Source organism: Erithacus rubecula (assembly GCF_903797595.1).
Source record: "Erithacus rubecula genome assembly, contig: scaffold_163_arrow_ctg1, whole genome shotgun sequence".
Classification (NCBI taxonomy): Eukaryota; Metazoa; Chordata; class Aves; order Passeriformes; family Muscicapidae; genus Erithacus; species Erithacus rubecula.
In genome coordinates, this window is record NW_027636142.1 from 188,210 (window position 1) to 208,430 (window position 20,221).

Genomic DNA, 20,221 nt, shown 5'->3' on the forward strand with positions numbered 1-20,221 from the left:
TTTTGTTTTTTATGGAGCTGTGCTTTCCCTTGGTTCGGTTTGCTTGCAATAAATGAACATCCCTCTTTCTCAGGCAGTTCCTTCTGCAAGGAAAGCAGGTGGGAGTTGGTGCCAAGGAGCTGAAAGCTGCAGGCACAGCCTGAAGTGGACAAAGCTTAGATTTGCACAGGACTGTTCTGAGTGCCAGGGTTTGGATAAGGGAAATGGTGGGGTGGGAGTAGGAACAAAGTGTGATTGATTGTCAGCCATAAAGGGTCTTGATTTTCGTATCTGTTCCGGCTACATTAGGAGGTGCTGGGGATCAATATCAACTGAGATTGCTGACACTAATCTGTAACAGAAGAAGAATAAACAGGAAAACAAGATCTTCTCACTTTTTGTTTTTAAATGAAATATGCTTTGAATGGAATGAAAGCTTAGACAAGTCCTTCCCAAAGCACAGGCTGGCAGTCGCTCTGTTTAGGCAACCTGCACCCCATATCGCTCTCGCTCACAAGTTCCTAAAAATGCCTGATTAGGTGTACTATAAATTGAATTATTTACTGAATGGACTGAAGATTAAAAGATAAGAGACTTTAAATGGACTACTTACTGCAGAGGATAAACAAAAGAAGTGCAGGTAGATACAAGCACAGTGCACAATAAAGTTACCTATATTACAGCTAGTAAAGAAATAGCAGAGATCAGAAGTCAATGTAACCACCAAATTGATTATCTCCTTTCAGTCTCCTGACAAAGCAAGCTGTTCATGGTCAGCTGGGAATTCCACCTGCCTGACACCAGAGAGAACTCAGGACAGGACAGATGTCCAGACTGGGTTATCTCAGCAATTGCTGAGAGGGGGAAGATGCCCTGAGTTATGGCCCAGCTGATGGACAGAACAGATGAGCTCTGCTGTGCCACAGGGGAAGTCCTGCTGCAGGAACCTCATGGAACTAAGGGTGCGTTGTGGCATTGTGATGTCTCATGGAACCAAGGAGACCATGGTGACACCAATGAACCTCATGGAACCAAGGGTGCATTGTGATAATTTAGAACTACAGAGACCACTGTTGAGTACAGAACCTCATGAACCAAAAGTCCATTGTGATAGATCAAGGCCTCATGGAACCAAAAAGAGCATTGTGACACTGTGGGGTCCCATGGACCCAAATCTCCATTGTGGCAGTCCAGAACCTCATGGAACCAAGGGGCCTTTGTGACACTGCAAGGCCTCAGGGAACTAAGGAGTGCAAAGGTCTCAAACATTGCTTGCAGGATTCTGTGTTGGGGATGAGGAATCTCCTTGGTGGCACCTTGTGCCTGTTTGCAGTGGAGAACCTTAAAAAATTTTGATTGCTTCAAAAAAAAAATTGAAACCCTCTCTTTGCCTGAGTGTTGTCAGTTTTCAGAAACTCAGTGTGAAAAGGAAAAAGTAAAGAACTTTTGAAAGCTGAAGCACCTAGAGGCATTGAGCCCCACTGAGTGTTGTTACTGACAAAGCCTCTCAAGAGACTAATTAAAGCAGATAACTGGAGGCCATGATTGCACAAAGCTCTCAGAGACTCCAAGGCAAAACCAAAACCCAAAGTCCTTTGAAAAACTTGCAGTCCTGGGGAGCATGAAGGAGCCCCCAGGGCCATTCCTGACCAAGGCTCCCCAGGGACTGGTCCCAGCAGATCCCTGAGGTCACTGGGATGTGGGGGGGATGCTGAGGGCAGCACAAGGGGTAACAGTGCCCAGCCTTGATGGGGCTGTGCCAGGAGAACCCAGTGGCTCAGGACAGGGTGTCTCCTCACAGCTCTTGGTGGCACAGACCCTGCTGTGCCCCAGAGCACCAAGACTTGGCTTCTCTTTGTCCCCACCTGTCATCTCTGCCTGCAATTCTCTGCTCTGATTGAGGTTTGGGGACACTTTCTCTCTGTGTTCCTTAATGGGAACCATTAAAACTTTAAGAAACTTTGGAGTTTAATTCTCACTTGGAGTTCTTGAGAGGTTTCCTAACAAGCCATTGTTGTGCCTTGATTTCCCTCTGGTCTGGTGAAGTTCATTAGGAATGTTTCTTATAACATTTTTAGAAAAATATTTCAAAGTGCTTCTTAAAAATATCCATTCCTTTTTTAAAGGATGGATTTGATTACAGTTCTCATTAGAGCATCCATGATTGCAGCGTTCTGTGATTGATATTGATCCAGGGTCTCTCCTCAGGAGGTGAAAGAAGCTCAGACAAGCTGTACCTTGAGGTGTGATCCAGTGTTGACAACCTTGCTGCACTTCCCCAACCCCATCCTATCTGCCCTCACTCACCTGGCACTTGCTTTTCTTGGAGAATGGGTATGTCACAAAAAGTTAGGTTTTTCCTTTAGTTTTTTTTGTTTGATTGTTTGTTTGTTTGTTTGTTTGGAACCCAAAATGCCTGATTTTCCCCACTGCAAACAGACACACTCCTCAGGTGTGCACCAGCCCAAGGTGCCACCATGGAAGCCCCTCGCTGGGGATCGGTGCTTCAGGGCTGGTGCCTGGAGTTGGCGCCATTTTTCCTTTGTGTCTGTAACTCCCATCATGCTCCGCGGCCCAATGGAACTTCACGGGAGCCAGGACTACAATACCCGTCATCCTCCACAGAACCCCAGTATCCCCCCCACCTCGTATGTCCAATAGATGTCCTCCAAGGATCCATAAGTGTTCCTTCAGCGCCCATTTGGGAACCTCCCAAAGACATCCCCGAATCACCTGAATGCTCCCAAGCCCACAGATGCCCTTTACAAGCACTTCTGGGAATTCATCTCCTGCCATTCCCCACATGCTCAGAGCACCTCATAACACAGTCCCGTGCTCAAAACTCCTGCTGTGCCCCATGCCCTAAAGAGCCTGTTTAGAGCTCCCCAAGCTCCCCCCAAGTGCTCCCGAACTGTAACATTCCACTCTGAGAACTTGAAGTTACCATTCAGAGGCAAAATTGTCCCCCAAGTGCCCTCCCAGAGCCCGTAAATGCTCAGTTAGAATCACTTCCAGGACTACAGCTCCCATCATGCTTTGTGGTGCCATAGAGTGCTATTCAAGCAATGACTTCATCTCCCATCATGCCCCGCGCCCCACCAACAGACATTGCAGCTGCGCCTAGAACTCCCATGATGCTCCAAGGCCACATTAAACTGTATTATACCCATGCCTACAACTCCCATCATCCCCTGCGCCCCAGAGAGCCCCGTCAGAGCCCCCCAAGTACCCACCAAGACCCTGAAAGGCCCCAGATTCCCCTCTCTGACCCCCAAGCGCATCCCTGCACCCCCAAGTGCCCTTCTGAAGCCCAGACTTTCCTTCAGGATCCTTAAGTTCTTTCTTAGTGCCCACTCAATGTCCCCAAGTGTTCTCCTGTCCCTCAAAATTCTTCCCCCACACCCAAAACTGCCTCAGATGTGCCCCAGAAATGTCTTTGTGGACCCCAAAGTGCCCACCCTGACACCGTCTGAAAAAAAGATATAAAAAAGTTTAAAAAATGACAAAAACATTATGAATTATCCTAAAGGGGGAGAAATCAATAACCAATAGAGCTTAATTAATGAAGGGAATTGTATTACGTAAAAGCAATGACCAATAATTTTTTTGGTTGCTAATAATGTATTTTTATTACAAATAAAAAAATTAGGTAAAAAAATATAGAATAGCAATATTACAAATAAGGAAAAATTAATTTCTATTTTAAAATTAAATAACATTTTTATTATAAAGAGAAATTAATGACTTTTTTTCATATTTAGGGTTGTCAGCACCAGATAGGAGATATCATGATATGGTGATGATGGGGGTGAGAAGAAGGCTGTCTAAACAGGGTCAGCTTGCAAAGGGGCTCATTCTTCAACGTGCCCAGACCTCCTAAGGAGACATTCTGCATCAAGGTCATTTTGGAAATGCTTCTATCACTTCTCCTCTGAACTGAAAAATAGAAAAATATTCCCTTGAGTAAAGTAAAATCATGATGCACTTTCAAATCTTCCTTCTTAGGATAACTCCAAAATGTCTCCAAGCATCTGCACAAGCCCTGAAGACTTGAAGACAAGTGAAGAAAGACAAAGAGCTTCTGGAATTTTTCTGTATTTTAATGATCCTCAAAGTTATGAATGGAGTCTTCGATTGTTCAATTAATCAAACAACAAAAATAAATATAGCAGCAATTTATTAATAATAGCAGCAATTGTATATAAATGAATACAATCAAAATATATTAGTTACATACATTTAAGTAAATACAAGATTTGGCAGTGAGTGATCTAGTATAATTGAGGTATGGCTCGAACAAAGCATGAGCAAAACTGACCGGGGGATAACCAACCGGGGATAGGGGCAGGGCCATTCCTCACATCGTACCAAATAAGCCAAGCTAAAATCTCACTTATATACTGTTTACTAATACATAAAAATACAGAATGTTCTAGAAAGCTCCTCCTCGTTTCTATTCCTAAAATCTATGTCACTCTCTTGTGTTGCTCATGTGTCACCAGTGGTCAGGGTCTCTCCTCCTTTCGGCGGCCTTCCTTCTGATGAAGGCTCTGGGTCTTCCTCAGTGTCCACTGTGTGACCTCTCAGGTAGCGCAAGCGAATTATGCTTAGGATTATATAATTAAATATATGTTCCACAGCAGGCCTCAGGCCCTGGGCTGTCCAGTGCAGTGGGGATGGATCAGCCCCTGCTCTGCTGCTCCTTGCCAGGGTCTCCCCCTTGCAGAGACCTTGCAGAGCACCAGCCATGCTGTTTCCCCCAGCCTGTCCATGGCCAGCCTGGGGCTGCTCACGGGGGTTTTCTCTGCTCAGCACTGGCCTGAACAAGTGTTGTGGAGAGAGCCTGGCCAAGGAACCTGGAGCCCCCAGGCCCTGCCCTGAGGCATCAGCGCTGCCTCAGCAGTGCCCATGGCCTGTCCCTGCTGCAGCCCCGGCACTGCCACCCCCAGGGGTGTGCTCGGCCCCAAGAGCACTCAGGCCCTGCAGCAACACGAGGGGCAGGAGGGCAGGAGGGCAATGGCACAGGAGCAGCACTGTCAACACCAAGTGCTGCTGCTGCTGGGCACAGCTGCTGTGCCAGCACTGATCTGCCCCAGCTCTGAACACAGACAGTGCTGCTGGAGCTCCAGAGAAGGGAGGAAAAGGGGCACCTCTGGAGAAACCTTTGCTGGGAGACAGATCTTTTATTTCATTTAAAGCAAGCAAGAGCACAGCTTCTCCTAGACCCACTTTGTGGACCACACCAAAGATAAAGAGAATGAAAGTTTCAAAAAGGACTGAAACAATGGCAATATTTTGTGAACATAAATGAAAAAGTAAAATAAAGATAAAACCACCGAGAATCATAGCAACTAGGTTTTTCAAAGGTGACTTCTATTACAAATGATTTGCAGAAATTGGCCAGAACTATAATGGTTCTGAAATGCCCCAGTCATCACTCTCCACACTGCAGCCTTGAGCTCCTGGTTCCTCAGGCTGTAGATGAGGGGGTTCAAGGTTGGAGACACCACTGAGTACAGAACAGACAGTGCCAGATCCAGGGATGGGGAGGAGATGGAGAGAGGCTTCAGGTGAGCAAATGTACCAGTGCTGAGGAACAGGGAGACCACAGCCAGGTGAGGGAGGCAGGTGGCAAACGCTTTGTGCCGTCCCTGCTCAGAGGGGATCCTCACTACAGCCCTGAAGATCTGCACATAGGAGAAAACATTGAACATAAAAGAACCAAGTGCTAAAATGGCACTAGCACCAAGAAGCCCAAGTTCCCTGAGCCTTGAGTATGAGCAGGAGAGCTTGAGGATCTGTGGGATTTCACAGAAGAACTGGCCCAGGGCATTGCCATGGCACAGGGGCAGGGAAAATGTATTGACTGTGTGCAACAGAGCATTGAGAAAGCCACTGGCCCAGGCAGCTGCTGCCATGTGGGCACAAGCTCTGCTGCCCAGGAGGGTCCCGTAGTGCAGGGGTTTGCAGATGGACACGTAGCGGTCGTAGCACATGACGGTCAGGAGGGAAAACTCTGATGAAATGAAGAACATAAACAGAAATACCTGAGCAGCACATCCCTTATAGGAGATAGTCCTGGTGTCCCAGAGGGAATTGTGCATGGCTTTGGGCACAGTGGTGCAGATGCAGCCCAGGTCAGTGAGGGCCAGGTTGAGCAGGAAGAAGAACATGGGGGTGTGCAGGTGGTGGCCGCAGGCTATGGCACTGATGATGAGGCCGTTGCCCAGGAGGGCAGCCAGGGAGATGCCCAGGAAGAGGCAGAAGTGCAGGAGCTGCACCTGCTGTGTGTCTGCTAGTGCCAGCAGGAGGAAGTGGCTGATGGAGCTGCTGTTGGACATTTCTTCACTCTGGGCATGGTGGACTGTTGAAAGAAGACATTAAAAAGCTGGAATAGTTTTCCTTGGGTCAAGCCTGTGCAATTATATTAGGAATCCTTTTAAAATCACTTCTCTTACTCTGTGGGAACTTAACTAAAATAATTTTTTTCAGTTCACTTTTGTGCTGCTGAGTTACTCTCTCATCTTCTGCATTGCTTTCAACCTGAATTGTGGGGATCCTGGTGGGAAAATAGGGTTTCTAGTGCTGCAGGGCAGTCAGACCCATTGGTGCTACACAGCTGCCTTGTGTTGATTACAAGTCCCTCATATTCAGGTTGATCACAATAACAATGTGCTTGAAAAATAAAGTGGACTTTTTGAAGGCCCCAGATTCAAAGTCAGTCTCCCTAAAACTTTGTCTCTTTCCCAGTGCAGCTGGAGAGGTAGGGATACCAAGGGTTTGTTTGTCTCTCTGCTGCCTGGAGTTGTGGTTACTGGGAGCTGTTTCTTACTATCCAAGCCTTGTCCCTGCCAGTGCTGTCAGAGCCCAGCCCAGCTCTTGGGGCGCAGCTCTGCCCTGCAGACCCCTCGCAGCACAGGGCACTGCCCTGGGGCATCTCCCTGCCAGCAGGGCCTTAACGGCAGCTCACACAAACTGAGATGATGCAAGCCAAGGTGCTGCTGCTGCTGTCTGTAGGCAGAGGAGGGTGAGGAGGCACTTTTGTAGGGAGATCTGAGGCAGATCTGCTGATACCCAGTGGGACAGTGCAGGAGTCTCAGTGACACACACACCTGACAGCCCCTTTCCCTTCCCTTGAGGAGAAAGCTGAGAGCAGCCCTGGCCATGCAGCACCATCTGCACAGCAGGAGGGATCTGCCCTGGTGGGGGTGGCTCATTCCACCTCCAACTTCTCCCCACAGTGCATGGGGAGCTGCCAGGCAGGCTGAGAGCTGCACCTGGCAGGTGGCACATGCCCTGGGCTGGCTAAGAGCCCTGAGGACTGCAGGAGCTGCTCTGCAGGACAGCCCTGGGCATCCCTGGCTGCAGCCCCAGCTTCAGCCCCTGCAGCCATCCCTGGCAGCAGGAGCTGTCCTGCCCTGTCCCTCTGACAGTGTCCAGGGCAGCCCCGCTCTGCAGCACATCCTCCTCCTCCTGTGCCTCAGAGAAACTGTGAGAGTTCTCCTGACACATCCCCCAGGGTGTGGGCTGTGCTGGCTCCAGGAGATCCCTCCAGCAGCAGAGGGGACATTGTCCTGCACCCACAGACTCACCATGCCCAGGGCTGTGAAGATGTTTCCCCAAGTGAAGTTTCACCTCAATGTTTTCCCAGTCCTGATTGCCTTTAGCCTGTCTGTGCCTGGCTCCTTTCCCCTCAGTGCCTGCAGACAGTGCCCTGAATCCTGCTGGGGTGGCAGAGGAGCTGGTCCTCAGCAGAAATGTCTTTTTGAAGCTTTTCCTGGTTGCCATTATCTCCCTCTGTGCCAGGAGACACAACACAACGACTTTGATGACCCTCTCAGGAGTTAGTTCTTTTTTAAATTAGATTCAGTCCTGAGAGAATGTTTTTCAAAAATCTTCTCAACAACTAAAAATTAATTTAAACTTGAAAGTTTCTTGAACTTTTAATGGGTCCCACTGAGAGACAGGACTGAGAAAGTGTCTCCCCAAGGTACCAGAAAGAGCAGAAAAATGGAGGCATTTGTGAGAGGTAGGAACAAGGAAAGTAAAGGTGTCTCTGATGCTGAGCAAACCTGGATGTGTTTCAGGAATGCAAAGGGCCAAGTCCTGAGCCCCAGCACCTGGCAAGGCAGATCCTGTCCCTCCCTCATTGCTCAGGGCTCTTCCCAAGCCACTGGGCTCTGGGGATGTGCAATGCCAAGGGCAGGACCATGAGGCAGCCCCTGACAGGCTGCTGAGCAGGGACAAGGAGGCAATGAGGCCCCAGCACAGCAAGGCTCACTTGGCCCCTGCTGGCCTCAGGCCCAGGGCCAGCAGCCATGGCCCAAGTGCTGCAGCAGTTGACTCTGGCAGGGCCTTTCAGCTGCTGCCCATCCCTGTGCCCTCTGCAGCCCAGGCTGTCCTACGGTGTCCATGCCCTGCACCTCTGTCCCTGCAGGCTGTCGTCATCCCCCAGCTGCCCCACCTCGCTGGCCCCTTCCTTTGCTGATAGCTTTTCCTCCTGCCTGCCTCTGCCTGGCCACACAAAGCCTTGGACTGCACCAGACTCCATCTGGGGGACGTGTTGCATGCCAGCCCTTCCCCGGGAGAGAAATTCCTTTCTCCTTGTGTTCAGTCTGGATTGCCTCAGCAGTTCTTGAAATGAATCCTTTCTTCCTCTGTCTGTTTTCCATTATGTCAAAAGGATCCACCATCTCTGAAATGGCCCTTCAATCCCTCCCAGGAGTCTCTTCTGCTGTCCTCAGTCTCCACTCCACTGAGCACTGTGGTCTATCGTCCCTATATATTGTTCATTTGCTTGAGACCTCCAATCCCCACCTCTAGAGATCTCTGGGCCCTCTCCAAGGTGTTTTCAAATGAAAACTATCCCCTCATAGTGTAAGAAAATCACCAGAGTAACAAGGCCAGTCTTCTTTGTTCTGGCTACTTTTTTCTGGGAGTAGTCCCTGAATAGGTAGAATTTAGGTGGCCAAATTCCAGTTTTGTCCATGGCCTCTGTATGAGAAGACCAGTTCTTTTCCATAGGAAGGAAAGCACAGGGCCCCAGTGCTCCAGGGCCTAATGAGAGACAGCCCTTGAGATGTCAAGGTCAGCTGTATCTGTCAAGTCACCCCTGAGAGGCCAAACCAATCAGACCTGTTCCATCTCCCCTCAGCTTTATGAGGCCCCACAATGTCACAATGTTCTCCTTGCTTCTGCAGTGTCACAATGGCCCCTTATTTCCATGAGGCCCTGCAGGTTCACAATGGCCCTTGGTTCTGAGGGCCCCCACAGTATCACAATGGTCTCCATGATTCCATGGGGTCTTGCAATACCACAATGGTCTCCATGGATCCACAATGCCCTGCAGGAACACAAGAGTCCTTTGGCTGCACAGGGCCCTGTAATGCAGCAATGGCCTCTTGGTTCCACAAAGTCCTGCTGTTTCACACCGGCCCCTTGGGACCCTGCAGCCCAGCAGTGCCACAGTGATGTCCTTGGTTGCGTGGGGTCCCCTCTGTGTCACAACGGTCACCATAGGAAGGAAACAACCGAGCCCCAGTTCTGCAGAAGCAGATGAGGGGCAGTCACCAGAGGCCAAGGACAGCCAGACTTGATGGTATTTGCATATTTTTTCTTGGAGTAAACCTCGGAGAAATGAAATTTTCATGGCAGAATACCATTTTCTGACATGAACATCTGGAGGAAAAGGACAGTTCTTTTCCAAAGGAAGGAAAGAACAGAACACTGGTGTTTCAGAGGCAGATGAAAAGCGGCCATCAGAGGCCATGCCCATCCAGACTTCTCTGTTCTGGCAGCTTTTGTCTGAAAGCAATCCTTGGATACATGTAATTTCAGAGATGGATTCCTAATTTCAGCTCTATCTGCACTGAGAGGGACAGGTTTTTTCCCATAAGAAAGAAAGCACTGAGCCTCAGTGTATCAAAATCAGGTGAGAGTCAGCCCCCAAGAGGCAAAGGGCAGCCAGACCTGTTTGTCCTGGCAGCTTTCACCTGATAGCAATCCTTGGATATACGGAGTTTTGGAAGTGGAATCCCAGTTTCAGACATGGACACCTGTGTCCAAGTTTGGGACAAATTTTAGGAAAAAAGACCTCCAAAGGGTCCCCTTCCCCCTTACAATTCCTTCCTTCACTAAGCTCGGAAAGAATTTTTCTTCAGGGGAAAGTGGAAAAAACTTTTTATTAACAAAATACAAAAGAAACACTTCCCAGCACAGACCCAAATTGAGATGAACTCGGCAGATCTTCGCCGGGAAGGGCAGCAGAGCTTCTTTGGCAGACTTCCAGAGGTGGTCTCCGAAGTTCAGATCCGTGTCCTCTGGAGCCGGTGCAAATCTTAGGGATGGGGGGGGGGGGGGGGGGAGAGGGGCAGTTTAGGCAGCCGGGGGGGGGGAAAAGCAGCTGAGCAGCTGAGGGGAGGGGGGCAGGGGGGCAGCAGAAGCAGCGGCAAGCAGCAGCCAAAGCAACGAGCAGCGGAAGCAGCGGCAAAAAGCCCCAAAAGCCGAAAAACACCCGGCTAGATAAAACAGCCCGGGGGAGGGGCCGGCAGCTCCATGGTGGGGGGTAGGGAGAGGAGCTAGTCAAAACATAACCCATAACAACCTGGTTGGGAAGGATAGTTTTTTCTTACAAGAAAGAAAAATGTGAAGTCCAAGTGTTTTGGAAGAAGATGACAGGTGACCACCATAGGCCAAGGCATCCAAACCTGTCTCTCCTGACACCTTTCATCTGGGGAAAATCCTTAGACATAGGGATTTTTGGAAGTGGAGTCTCAATTTTTGGTTGTGGGTGCCTGGAAAGGAAGAAGAGTTTTTCATTGGGAAACACTCCAGTATTTCAAAGAGAGATGTGAGCCAGCCCTCAGGAAGCCAAGGCCAGCCAGACTTGTCAGTCATGGTAGCTTTTGTCTGGGAGCCGTCCTTGGATTTAGGGAATTTTGGAGGTGTGACTTTTGTTTTGCCAATTCTAATATACTTAATTTCTTTTACAGATAGGATTTATGACCATAGGCAAGCCAGGCTTAAAATTTAAAAAGATACAAGAAGAAATTTAGTAATAACAGAAAAATAATTCTCAATAAGATTCCTAGATTGTTCCCTCCTCTCCCTTCCTTCATTCCACATTCCTTAACAACAACATATAGAGAACACTTCAGTCTGTTATCTAATTAAACAATCATTTCAGTTCACTTAAGACAGAAAAGTTCCTTTTTTAGTTTAGGCTTAGGGAGTGTCTTCACCTTCACAATCTTCATCCGCCCGGGAAAATATTGCAGATTATGACTATCCTCTCATTTTCACAGTCCTTCCAGAGCTGTGCTGTGGGTTATGTTACACACTTGGGGTACCACTTTTAAAGGCAGGCTGCTGAAAAACAAAATTCTCTTCATCTTCTTCTCTCCCAAATGTCTCTGTTCATATTTCAGTCCCAGAACAGAGAGAGCTCCATTTCTCCGAGGCAAAAAGTCTTCTCAAGCATCCAAACCTCCCCAAGTATATTTCACAGTTTAAAGGAATTTTAGTGTAGTCACAATCCCCTTAGCCCACAAAAAAGGTTTTCAGCTACTTATCAGTTGCGTCTTTTAAATCTCTTCCCACCAGGAACTTTATCTTCATTCCGCTGACCTCTGTAATCTCCAAGCTTTATTTCTTCTCATTCAGGGGAGCTCAGGAGATGGAGATTCTTATCTAGGCATTAAAAAGAGTTAAAATTGTATCCAGATGGTGAAGAAGTCAGGTGGGGAGCTGGAGGCCTCTTCTTGCAGAATGGCAGGGTGGGGAGGGGAGGGAAGGGAGAGCCTTTTCTGGCTCCCCAAAATCCCCCCGCTTGGCCATGCCACGTGGAGAGGTGAGCCGGGCCAAGCCGAACCGAGCAAAGAGCCAAGCAGAGCCAAGGACCACCAGGGAAGAGGCTGGGACCATGCCAGAGCCATGCGGTTGGGGCCATGTGGAGCTGGGGGCCCCCAGGCCAGGGCCTGGCCAGGGGTTCCCCACAGAGCCAGTGCCAGGGTGCCAGTCCAGGCCCCCTTCTGGGCCCGGAGCTGGACTGGGTGGGGGGGATGCCCTGGCCAGAGGCAACCACCCCCCCCGGGATCCAGAAGCTGAAACAGAGTTGGTTAACTCGATCCAATGTGATTTGTGAAAGCAAAATAACTTATAATTGTTTTCCCGAGCCATCAACTACTAAATCAGCTCTCTGACTGGTTCCAGCAGCTCACAGGGGAAGCTCTCAGAGATGGGAGAGCCCCTCCTGTTCCTCCTGTCTCGTGTTGCTTTCCCTCAGGCAGCTCCACCCCTCCCCCCCATCACATGAAACCAACACAGGAGAGGATTCCCAACCTTGGCCAAGGGTACCTAGAGGAGAATGACAGTGCTTTTTGATAGGAAGGAAAGCCCAGGGCCCCAGTGTTTCAGTAGCAGATGAGAAGAGACCCTCAACATGCCAATGTCAGTCAGACCTGTCGGGTGGCCCCTGGAGGCCCAGCCAGCCAGACCTGTTCTGTGTTCCCTTCGTTCTGTGGGGCCCCACAGTGTCACCATGGTCTCCTTGAATCCATTAGTTCCTTTAGTGACATAATATTCTCCTTGTCACAATATTCTTCTTGCTTCTGTAGTGTCACAATGGCCCCTTGCTTCCATAAGGTCCTGCAGTGTCACCATGGCCTCTGGGCTCCGTGTGGCCCTTCTGTGTCACAATGGTTCTTGTGACAATGGTTCTCTGCTCCTTGGTTCTATGGGCCCACAGGTTCATCACTGACCCTTGGTTCCATAGGGGTCCTGAGTTTCAAAAGGGTCCCCTGCTTCCATGAGGCACCAGAGTGTCACAATGGTCGTTTTGGTTCCATGAGGTGCCAGAGTGTCTCCATGGCGTCTCCATGGTGTCCTTGTATCTGCTGCTGTCCTTCTCACAACTGACCCATGGTTCCATGAGGTTCCGCAGTGTCACCATGGTCACTGTCAGAGGCTGGATGAGATCAATGTCCCAGACACCTCAGGATGAGCTGTCAGTCAGTCACACAGTGGGCTGGTGCTGACCCAGGCTCTGATTGCCCCAGCAATCACAAGTCCCACCTGGGGGGAGGCACATGAAGGTCCAGGGGCTCAAAACACGGAGCAGGCACTGAGCCCCTGGTCTGTACCCTGCCTTCTGCTGGGGGCTGCATCTCACCTACACTGGAACCCGAGGAGTTGGTAGCCATGTGTGTGTCTTTCTATAGAGCTTCTGTCTTTTTGTCTCTCCTCTCCTAATGTTCTTTATGTGGAACAGTTTTGGGTATCTTGACAATTGAAGTGTTTAATGCTTTCTAAGGTTAAATGGGTTAAGCTAATGAAGTTCATGCAATGACAAGTGTTTTATGTTGAATTGGATGTTGTAATAAATCCTTTTCCAAAGTTCCTTGATTTTCTGTACTTTGCCAGTAAAATTTTCTGTCATTTTGACCTCTTGAGAATATCTGGCTGGGGTTTCTCCTGTGCACTAAAATCGAGTAAAGGAACCTTTGGTCACCCCCAGGATTTCAGTGTTCTGGGGTGTTACAGCCCCTCAGACTCACAATGGCCTCTTGTTTCCATGAGGCCCTGCAATGTCACACTGGCCCTTGGTTAATGACCATCTGGAGTGTCACACAGGTTGATGCCATTTGTCCTTGCTGCCCCTCCCATCCCAGTGCCCCAGGAACAGCCCCCAGCCACCCGTGAGGGACAGGCCCTGCTGGGCCAGGCCTGGGCTCAGCCCTTGGCCTTTCTGTTGCTTCCAACCAGCCCAAGTCTTGCTCAGCATTGCAGTTCCTGCTCATAGCCTTTGGCTCCTGCAATCCTGCCCTCAAGGATCTGTTCTCACCAGTCCCTGGGGAGCCTTTGGCAGTCCCTGCCCTCAGTGGGGCCACTGAGGCTCCAAGGGACTTGGAGTTTTGCTTCTGCCTTCTTGAGCAGCTTCTTCAAGCTTCTCTCAGTGCCTGAGGGTCCTGGACTCAGCCCCAAATCCACCCTGGGGATCATTAAAATACAGAAAGTTTTCAGGAGCTCTTTTTCTCACTCTATTTGTCATCAAGTCTCCAAAGCTTGTGCAGCTGCTTGGAGTCAGTTTGGACTTCTGTTAAGGAGGAAGATTTGAAAGTGCATCTCATGACTTGTTTATTTTCCTAAAGGGAATGTTTTTCTATTTTTCATTTCAGAGAGAAACTGATAGTAGCTTTCTGCAGGTGATCTTGCTGCTGAATGTCTGCTTGGGAGCTGTCGGCACAGAGAAGAATGAGCCCCTTGCAGACTGACTCAGTTCAGACAACCTCCTCCTCACCCCCCAACCTTACCAACTCATGATATCTCCCACCTGGGACTGACAACCAAAAATACAAAAAAACCTCATCAATTTCTCTTTAAAACAAAAATGTAATTAAATAATAGCATTTTATTTTTCTGAAGTATAATATTACTATTCTATACATTTTAACTTAATTTTAAAAATTATAATAATAATCTTTATATTATTAGCAACCAAATAAATTATTGGTCATTGTTTCTAAGTAAGACAAATCCCATAATTAATAATTAATCTGTATTGGTTATTTATTTCTCCCTCTTTAAGATAATTCATAATATTTGTAATCTTTTTATCATCTTTATTATCAGCTTTTTCTCAGACAGGGTCAAGGTGGGCACTTAAGGGTCCATGGACACATTTCTAGAGCACATTTGTGGTGGTTTTGGGTCTGGGGAAAAATTTAGAAGGAAGTCTGGGCTTCACAGTGGCACTTGGGGGTCCAGGGAGGCACTTGGAGGTCATGGAGAAGAATCTGGGACCCTTTAGGGTCTGGGCGGGCACTTGGGGGGCTCTAACAGGGCTCTCTGGGATGCGGGGGATGATGAGAGTTGTAGGCGCGGTTATAATATGGTGTAAAGGGGCTGCAGAGCATCATGGGAGCTCCAGGCACAGCTGCCATGTCTATCTGTGAGGTGGGGGGCATGATGGGGAAAGAAGTCTCAGCTGGAATGGCGTGTTACTGGAACCGTGGAGCATGATGGGAGCTGTAGTCCCAGAAGTGCCTCTTGTGGAGAGTTTGGGGTCCAGAAGGGCCCTGTGGGGACACTTTTGCCTCTGAATGGAGACTTGAGGTCCTGAGAGGGGAACGTGTTCGATTTGGGAGAGTTTGGGGAGATCTTGGGGAGCTCTAACTGGGCTGTTTTAGGGCACGGGGCACGGGGCATGGCAGGAATTTTAGGAGACTGACTGGTTTATGAGGTGCTCTGAGCTCACAGGGGATGGCAGGAGATGAATACCCAGAAGTGCCTGTAATGGGCATCTGTGGGCTTGGGAGCATTCAGGGGAGTCGGGGACATTTTGGGAGGTTCCCAAATGAGCACTGAGGGGACCCTTGGGGACCCTGGAGATTCTGGAGGAAATCTATTGGACATATGGTGGGGCGAAATACCGGGGTTCAGTGGAGCATGGGGCATGATGGGTATTGTAGTCCCGGCTCCAATGGGGTTCTATGGGGCCACGGGGCATGATGGGAGTTAGAGGCAGAAAGGAAAGATTGCACCGACTCCAGGCACAACCCCTGAGGACCTGGTCCATGGCGCTGAACCTCCTTGGTGGCACCTTGGGCTGGCACACACCTGAGGACTGTGTCTGTTTTCCATAGAGAAAATTAGGAGTTCTAGATTGTGTCAAAAATAACAAAAAGGAAAAACTCCTCTTTCCCTGAGAGCAGACAACTGTCCAAGCAAAGCAGTTCCCAGTTGAGTGAGGACAGACAGGATGAGGTTGGGGAATGTGGAGCAAGATTGTCCACACTGGGTCAGACCTCAAGGCACAGCTTCTCTGAGCAGGCCCTGGATCAATATCAATCACAGAATGCTGCAATCACCTCTGCTTTACAGAGAAAAGCAATAAAATACACCCTTTAAAATAGGAATGGATATTTTTAAGATGCACTTCAAAATATTTTTCCATAATTATTATAATAAACATTCCTAATGAACTTCACCAGATCAGAGGGAAATCGAGGCACAACCATGGTTTGTTAGGAAACCTCTCAAGAACTGCAAGTCAGAATCAAACTCCAAAGTTTCTTGGAAGTTTTAATGGTTCCCATCAAGGAACACAGGTGAGAATGTGTCCCCAAGCCTCAATCAGAGCAGAGAACTGGAGGCAGAGATGAGAGGTGGGGACAAAGAGAAGCCAAGTCTTGGTGCCCTGGGGCACAGTAGGGTCTGTGCCACCAAGGGCTCTGAGAACACACCTTCACCTGAGCCATTAGGGCCTCCTGGCACAGTCCCAGCAAGGCTGGGCATTGTCACCCCTTGTCCTGCCCTCAGCATCGCCCCACATCCCAGTGGCCTCAGGGATCTGCTGGGACCAGTCCCTGGGGAGCCTTGGTCAGGAATGGCCCTGGGGGCTCCTTCATGCTCCCCGGGACTGCAGGTTTTTCAAAGGACTTTGGGTTTTGGTTTTGCCTTGGAGTCTCTGAGAGCTTTGTGCAATCATGGCCTCCAGTTATCTGCTTTAATTAGTCACTTGAGAGCCTTTCTCAGTAACAGCACTCAGTGGGGCTCAATGGCCAATGGTTCAATGCCTCTAGGTGCTTCAGTCTTTTAAAATTATTTACTTCTTCCTTTCTGCACTGAGTCTCTGAGAACTGGTGGCACCCAGGTAAAGTGGGAGTTTGTTTCTTTCTTTTTTTTTTTTTTTCAAGCAATCTCAAACTCCAAATTTTACCACTGAAAACAGACAAACTCCGCAGGTATGTGCCAGCCCAAGGTGCCACCAAGGAGGCTCCCCTTCCCCAAGGCAGAACCCTGCAAGGAATGTTGGAGACCTTTGCACTCCTTGGTTCTCTGAGGCCTTGCAGTGTCACAAAGGCCCCTTGGTTCCATGAGGTTCATTGGTGTCCCCATGGTCTCCTTGGTGTCATGAGGCATCACAATGCCACAACACACCCTTGGTTCCATAAGGTTCCTGCATCATGACTTCCCCTGTGGCACAGCAGAGCTCATCTGTTCTGTCCATCAGCTGGGGCCATAACTCAGGGCATCTTCCCCCTCTCTGGGACTGCTGAGATAGCCCAGGCTGGACATCTGTCCTGTCCTGATTTCTCTCTGGTGCCAGGGAGGTGGAATTCCCAGCTGACCATGAGCATCTTGCTCGATAGCAGACTGAAGGTAGATAAGACTTGAATTCCTGAGTGACACACATTCATTTTACTAACTATAAATGTTGCAGAAACTCTCACAAAGCAGAAGTCTACTGTGTAGTCTTTGCAAACAGGTAGGGCTTATCCCCCAAGTCTGGATGCCTTTTTGTGGTTACTCCTCTGGAAGTTGAGTGAAAGGGCTTCATGTGTACTCCCTCATCATTTTGGTGGCAAGTGACATTGACTCCTGATCTTTGCTATTTCTTCACTAGCTGTAATATAGGAATCTTCATTGTGCACTGTGTTTGTATGCATCTGCACTTCTTTTATTTATCCTGTGCAGTAAGGAGTCCATTTAAGGTCTCTTGTCTGTTAAGATTAAGGCCATTCAGTAAATAATTTCTTTTATAATATACCTAATTTTCTATTCTTAAGAACTTGGGAGAAAAAGCAATTTGGGGTGCAGGTGGCCAGAAACAGAGCTACTGCCAGAAACGTGAGCATAACCATGTGCAAGTGATTTCATTACAGGAATAGTTTTAAACAAAGACATTAGAAAGAGTGATTCTGTGATAGAGATGAACACAATTAAGATGTTGACTGATGTGGAATGATTAGAGAAGAAATGTAAGAGGAAATCTGGGAAGAATGGGAAGGCCATAGAACCAGCTGGTCTAGTGAAGAGATGTCCTTAGACATAGTCATTTAAACAGGAGAGGTGGAAACACGAAAATGAAGAGGGACATGAAACAATAGACAGTATAATGGTAACACAGAGGGAAAGAGTATAATGGTAAGACATGGTAGAGGTGAATTGCAAAGTTTCTTCTCCTGCCTCAGTACACTTCCAGGAATTTTCTGCTCTCTCCTGGTGGGAAACCTTTGACATTTCTTAAAGTACTCAAGTGACCCAGCTAATGAGTTATGCTCATGCCCTTTGCAAGTGTCAGGTCCCCTACAGCCCGAGGGCTCCTGTCCTATAAACATCTGCTCCAGCCCATTCCAACATTGGGAGTAGCAGAATCCTGGTATCATCAGGGAGCTGAGACTGGAAGGCACCTCAGCAATATTTTAGTTTTGGTTCTTTGGGGGTCAGGAACTGGTGAGACTCAGAGGCACAGAAAAAGTTTGTCTTCATGGCCAACATAAAAAATTGTAAATATCTTATAATTTTAAAAGTATCAAAACTCTTCTCTCAGCCATATGAGATGACCCAGCAGCATCTGATGTGTCCACTTATCCACTAGGGATATCCATACAGCAATATTTTTAGATATAGGCAAAAGTAATTGTAAAAGACATAAGTGCAATTAAGATGTTGACTAATGAGTTGTTTAAAGTTCTGAAAGACTGGGCAACTCCCTGAAGCTCAAAGTGGGAAGATACTCATTTGAGAGGCATTGGAATGCCCAGAGTGGAGGTAGAGGAGGAAATCTGGGAGCAATGAGAAGGCCATAGATCCAGCTGGTCTAGTTAAGAGATGTCCATAGACATGGCCGTTTAAATAGGAGAGGTGGAAACTCATGAATGAAGAAGGACATGAAAAACCTGAATATTGGTGACACAAACAGAGGGAAAGATCAATATTTCTTCTTCTGGCGCTGTACAATTGCAGGTAATTCCTGCTCTCTTGCGGTAGGAAAACTTTGACATTTCTTAAAAGTACTCAAATGATGGAGCTAATCACCCCACAAACTGCAGGTCTTGTACAGCCCTGGAGGTCTCCTGTCCCAAAAATACGTGCTTTTATCTAAATTAGAGATCAGCATTGTCCCAGGATCATCAGAGAGCTGAGTTGGAAGAGACCTCAGCAAGTCAGCAGCCCAATCTGTAAGAAACAGCCCCACACCAAGTGGTTCAAGGCTGATGTGGTCTGAATTTGAAAATCCTAAAGGAAAGGGATGGGGAAGCTCACTTCCAAGGAAAGGGGTGTACCGATACTTATTGGTGTTAATAGACACCTTCTCAGGGTGGCCAGAAGCCTTTCCTACCAGAACTGCCAAAGCATGAGAGGTCACCAAAATACAGTTACAAGAAATGATACCATGCTTTGGAGTTCCAGCCACACTATCCTCAGACAGAGGGCCACATTTCATTTCATTTCAAAGCGAATTAGCCACCTTTTTGGTATAGATTGGGAACTTCACACCCCCTATCACCCTCAGTCAAGTGCCCAGGTAGAAAAAGTGAATCATTTGATTTGAATTTGAAACATCAAATTGCAAGATTAGGACAAGAAGCTCAATTACCTTGGCCCCAGGTTCTTCCATGAGCATCGTCGTGGATTCGGCCTAAACTGAGGGCAAAAGAGAAACTGAGTCCTTTTGAGATTCTCTATGGAATGCCATATGGGCTACAACATGGAACACTGCCCCAAGTAGGGGAAGAAACTCTACACAGATATATGGTGGCCCTGAACAAACAACTCAGAGAAATTGAGAAGCATGTGGCTGGAGCTCGGAGCAGAGAACTAGATGGCCCAGTACATGACACACAACCTGGAGATTATGTGTATGTTAAGTCTTTTACAGAAAAGACTCTGGAGCCTCAGTGGGAAGGAGCATTACAGGTGCTTCTCACCACTAATACTGCAATCAAGATTAAGGAACAGAAGGCTTGGATTCATCATATGCAAGTAAAGAAGGCTCCAGAAGCTCCTTGGAAAGCAAGACTGGGTGATAATGAACTTAATTTGAAATTTACTTGAGAAAGATGAATAGATTTTGGATAGGACAGTTAGCCTGGAGAACTGTATTTCTCATATTATGGCCATAACTCTGACCAAAGTTAATGCAATACCACATATATATAGTACAACTGGGAGATTTTTTTGCCATGGAAAAGCTTATGACGCTTAATCCTGTAGGATGTCATCCCAAATGATGAAGGTTACCAATGCAACTGTTGGGGAAGGGAGAAAGGTTTGGGGTTGTGAATAAGAGTTTGTTCAGGTTGGATTTCATAAGTATCACCAGAATCCTATGAACGATTTCGAATTGATTCTGGATGTTGTGAGACCTGTTTGTCTACCTGTCCTGAGTTTAGACTTAAAATTGAAGGTGTGCAGTTAAGGGGTGTAGATTAGATTCCAATATTACTCAGGATTGCGT

At 48.0% G+C, this 20,221-nt stretch overlaps 1 protein-coding gene and 1 long non-coding RNA gene across 2 annotated transcripts in view; one reads left to right on the top strand and one right to left on the bottom strand.

Annotated features, from left to right (window-relative positions):
* Nucleotides 1–4,467: 4,467 nt before the first annotated feature.
* The window catches only part of LOC306815586 (olfactory receptor 14J1-like), a gene marked incomplete at its 3' end in the record, with an annotated part of 35,739 nt that continues 19,985 nt past the window's right edge, over nucleotides 4,468–20,221 (bottom strand). Inside the window, exons 2-3 of the mRNA XM_079332163.1 lie at nucleotides 5,726–6,343; nucleotides 4,468–4,559 (exon numbers count right to left, since the gene is read on the bottom strand). Coding sequence (XP_079188289.1) covers nucleotides 4,468–4,559; nucleotides 5,726–6,320 — 687 coding nt within the window. The 5' untranslated portion in view covers nucleotides 6,321–6,343. The remainder of the gene's footprint in view (nucleotides 4,560–5,725; nucleotides 6,344–20,221) is intronic.
* Nucleotides 12,906–14,526, top strand: LOC306815588. Its single transcript, XR_013777422.1, has 2 exons — nucleotides 12,906–13,178; nucleotides 14,154–14,526. It is a non-coding gene; the product is annotated as an uncharacterized lncRNA (long non-coding RNA).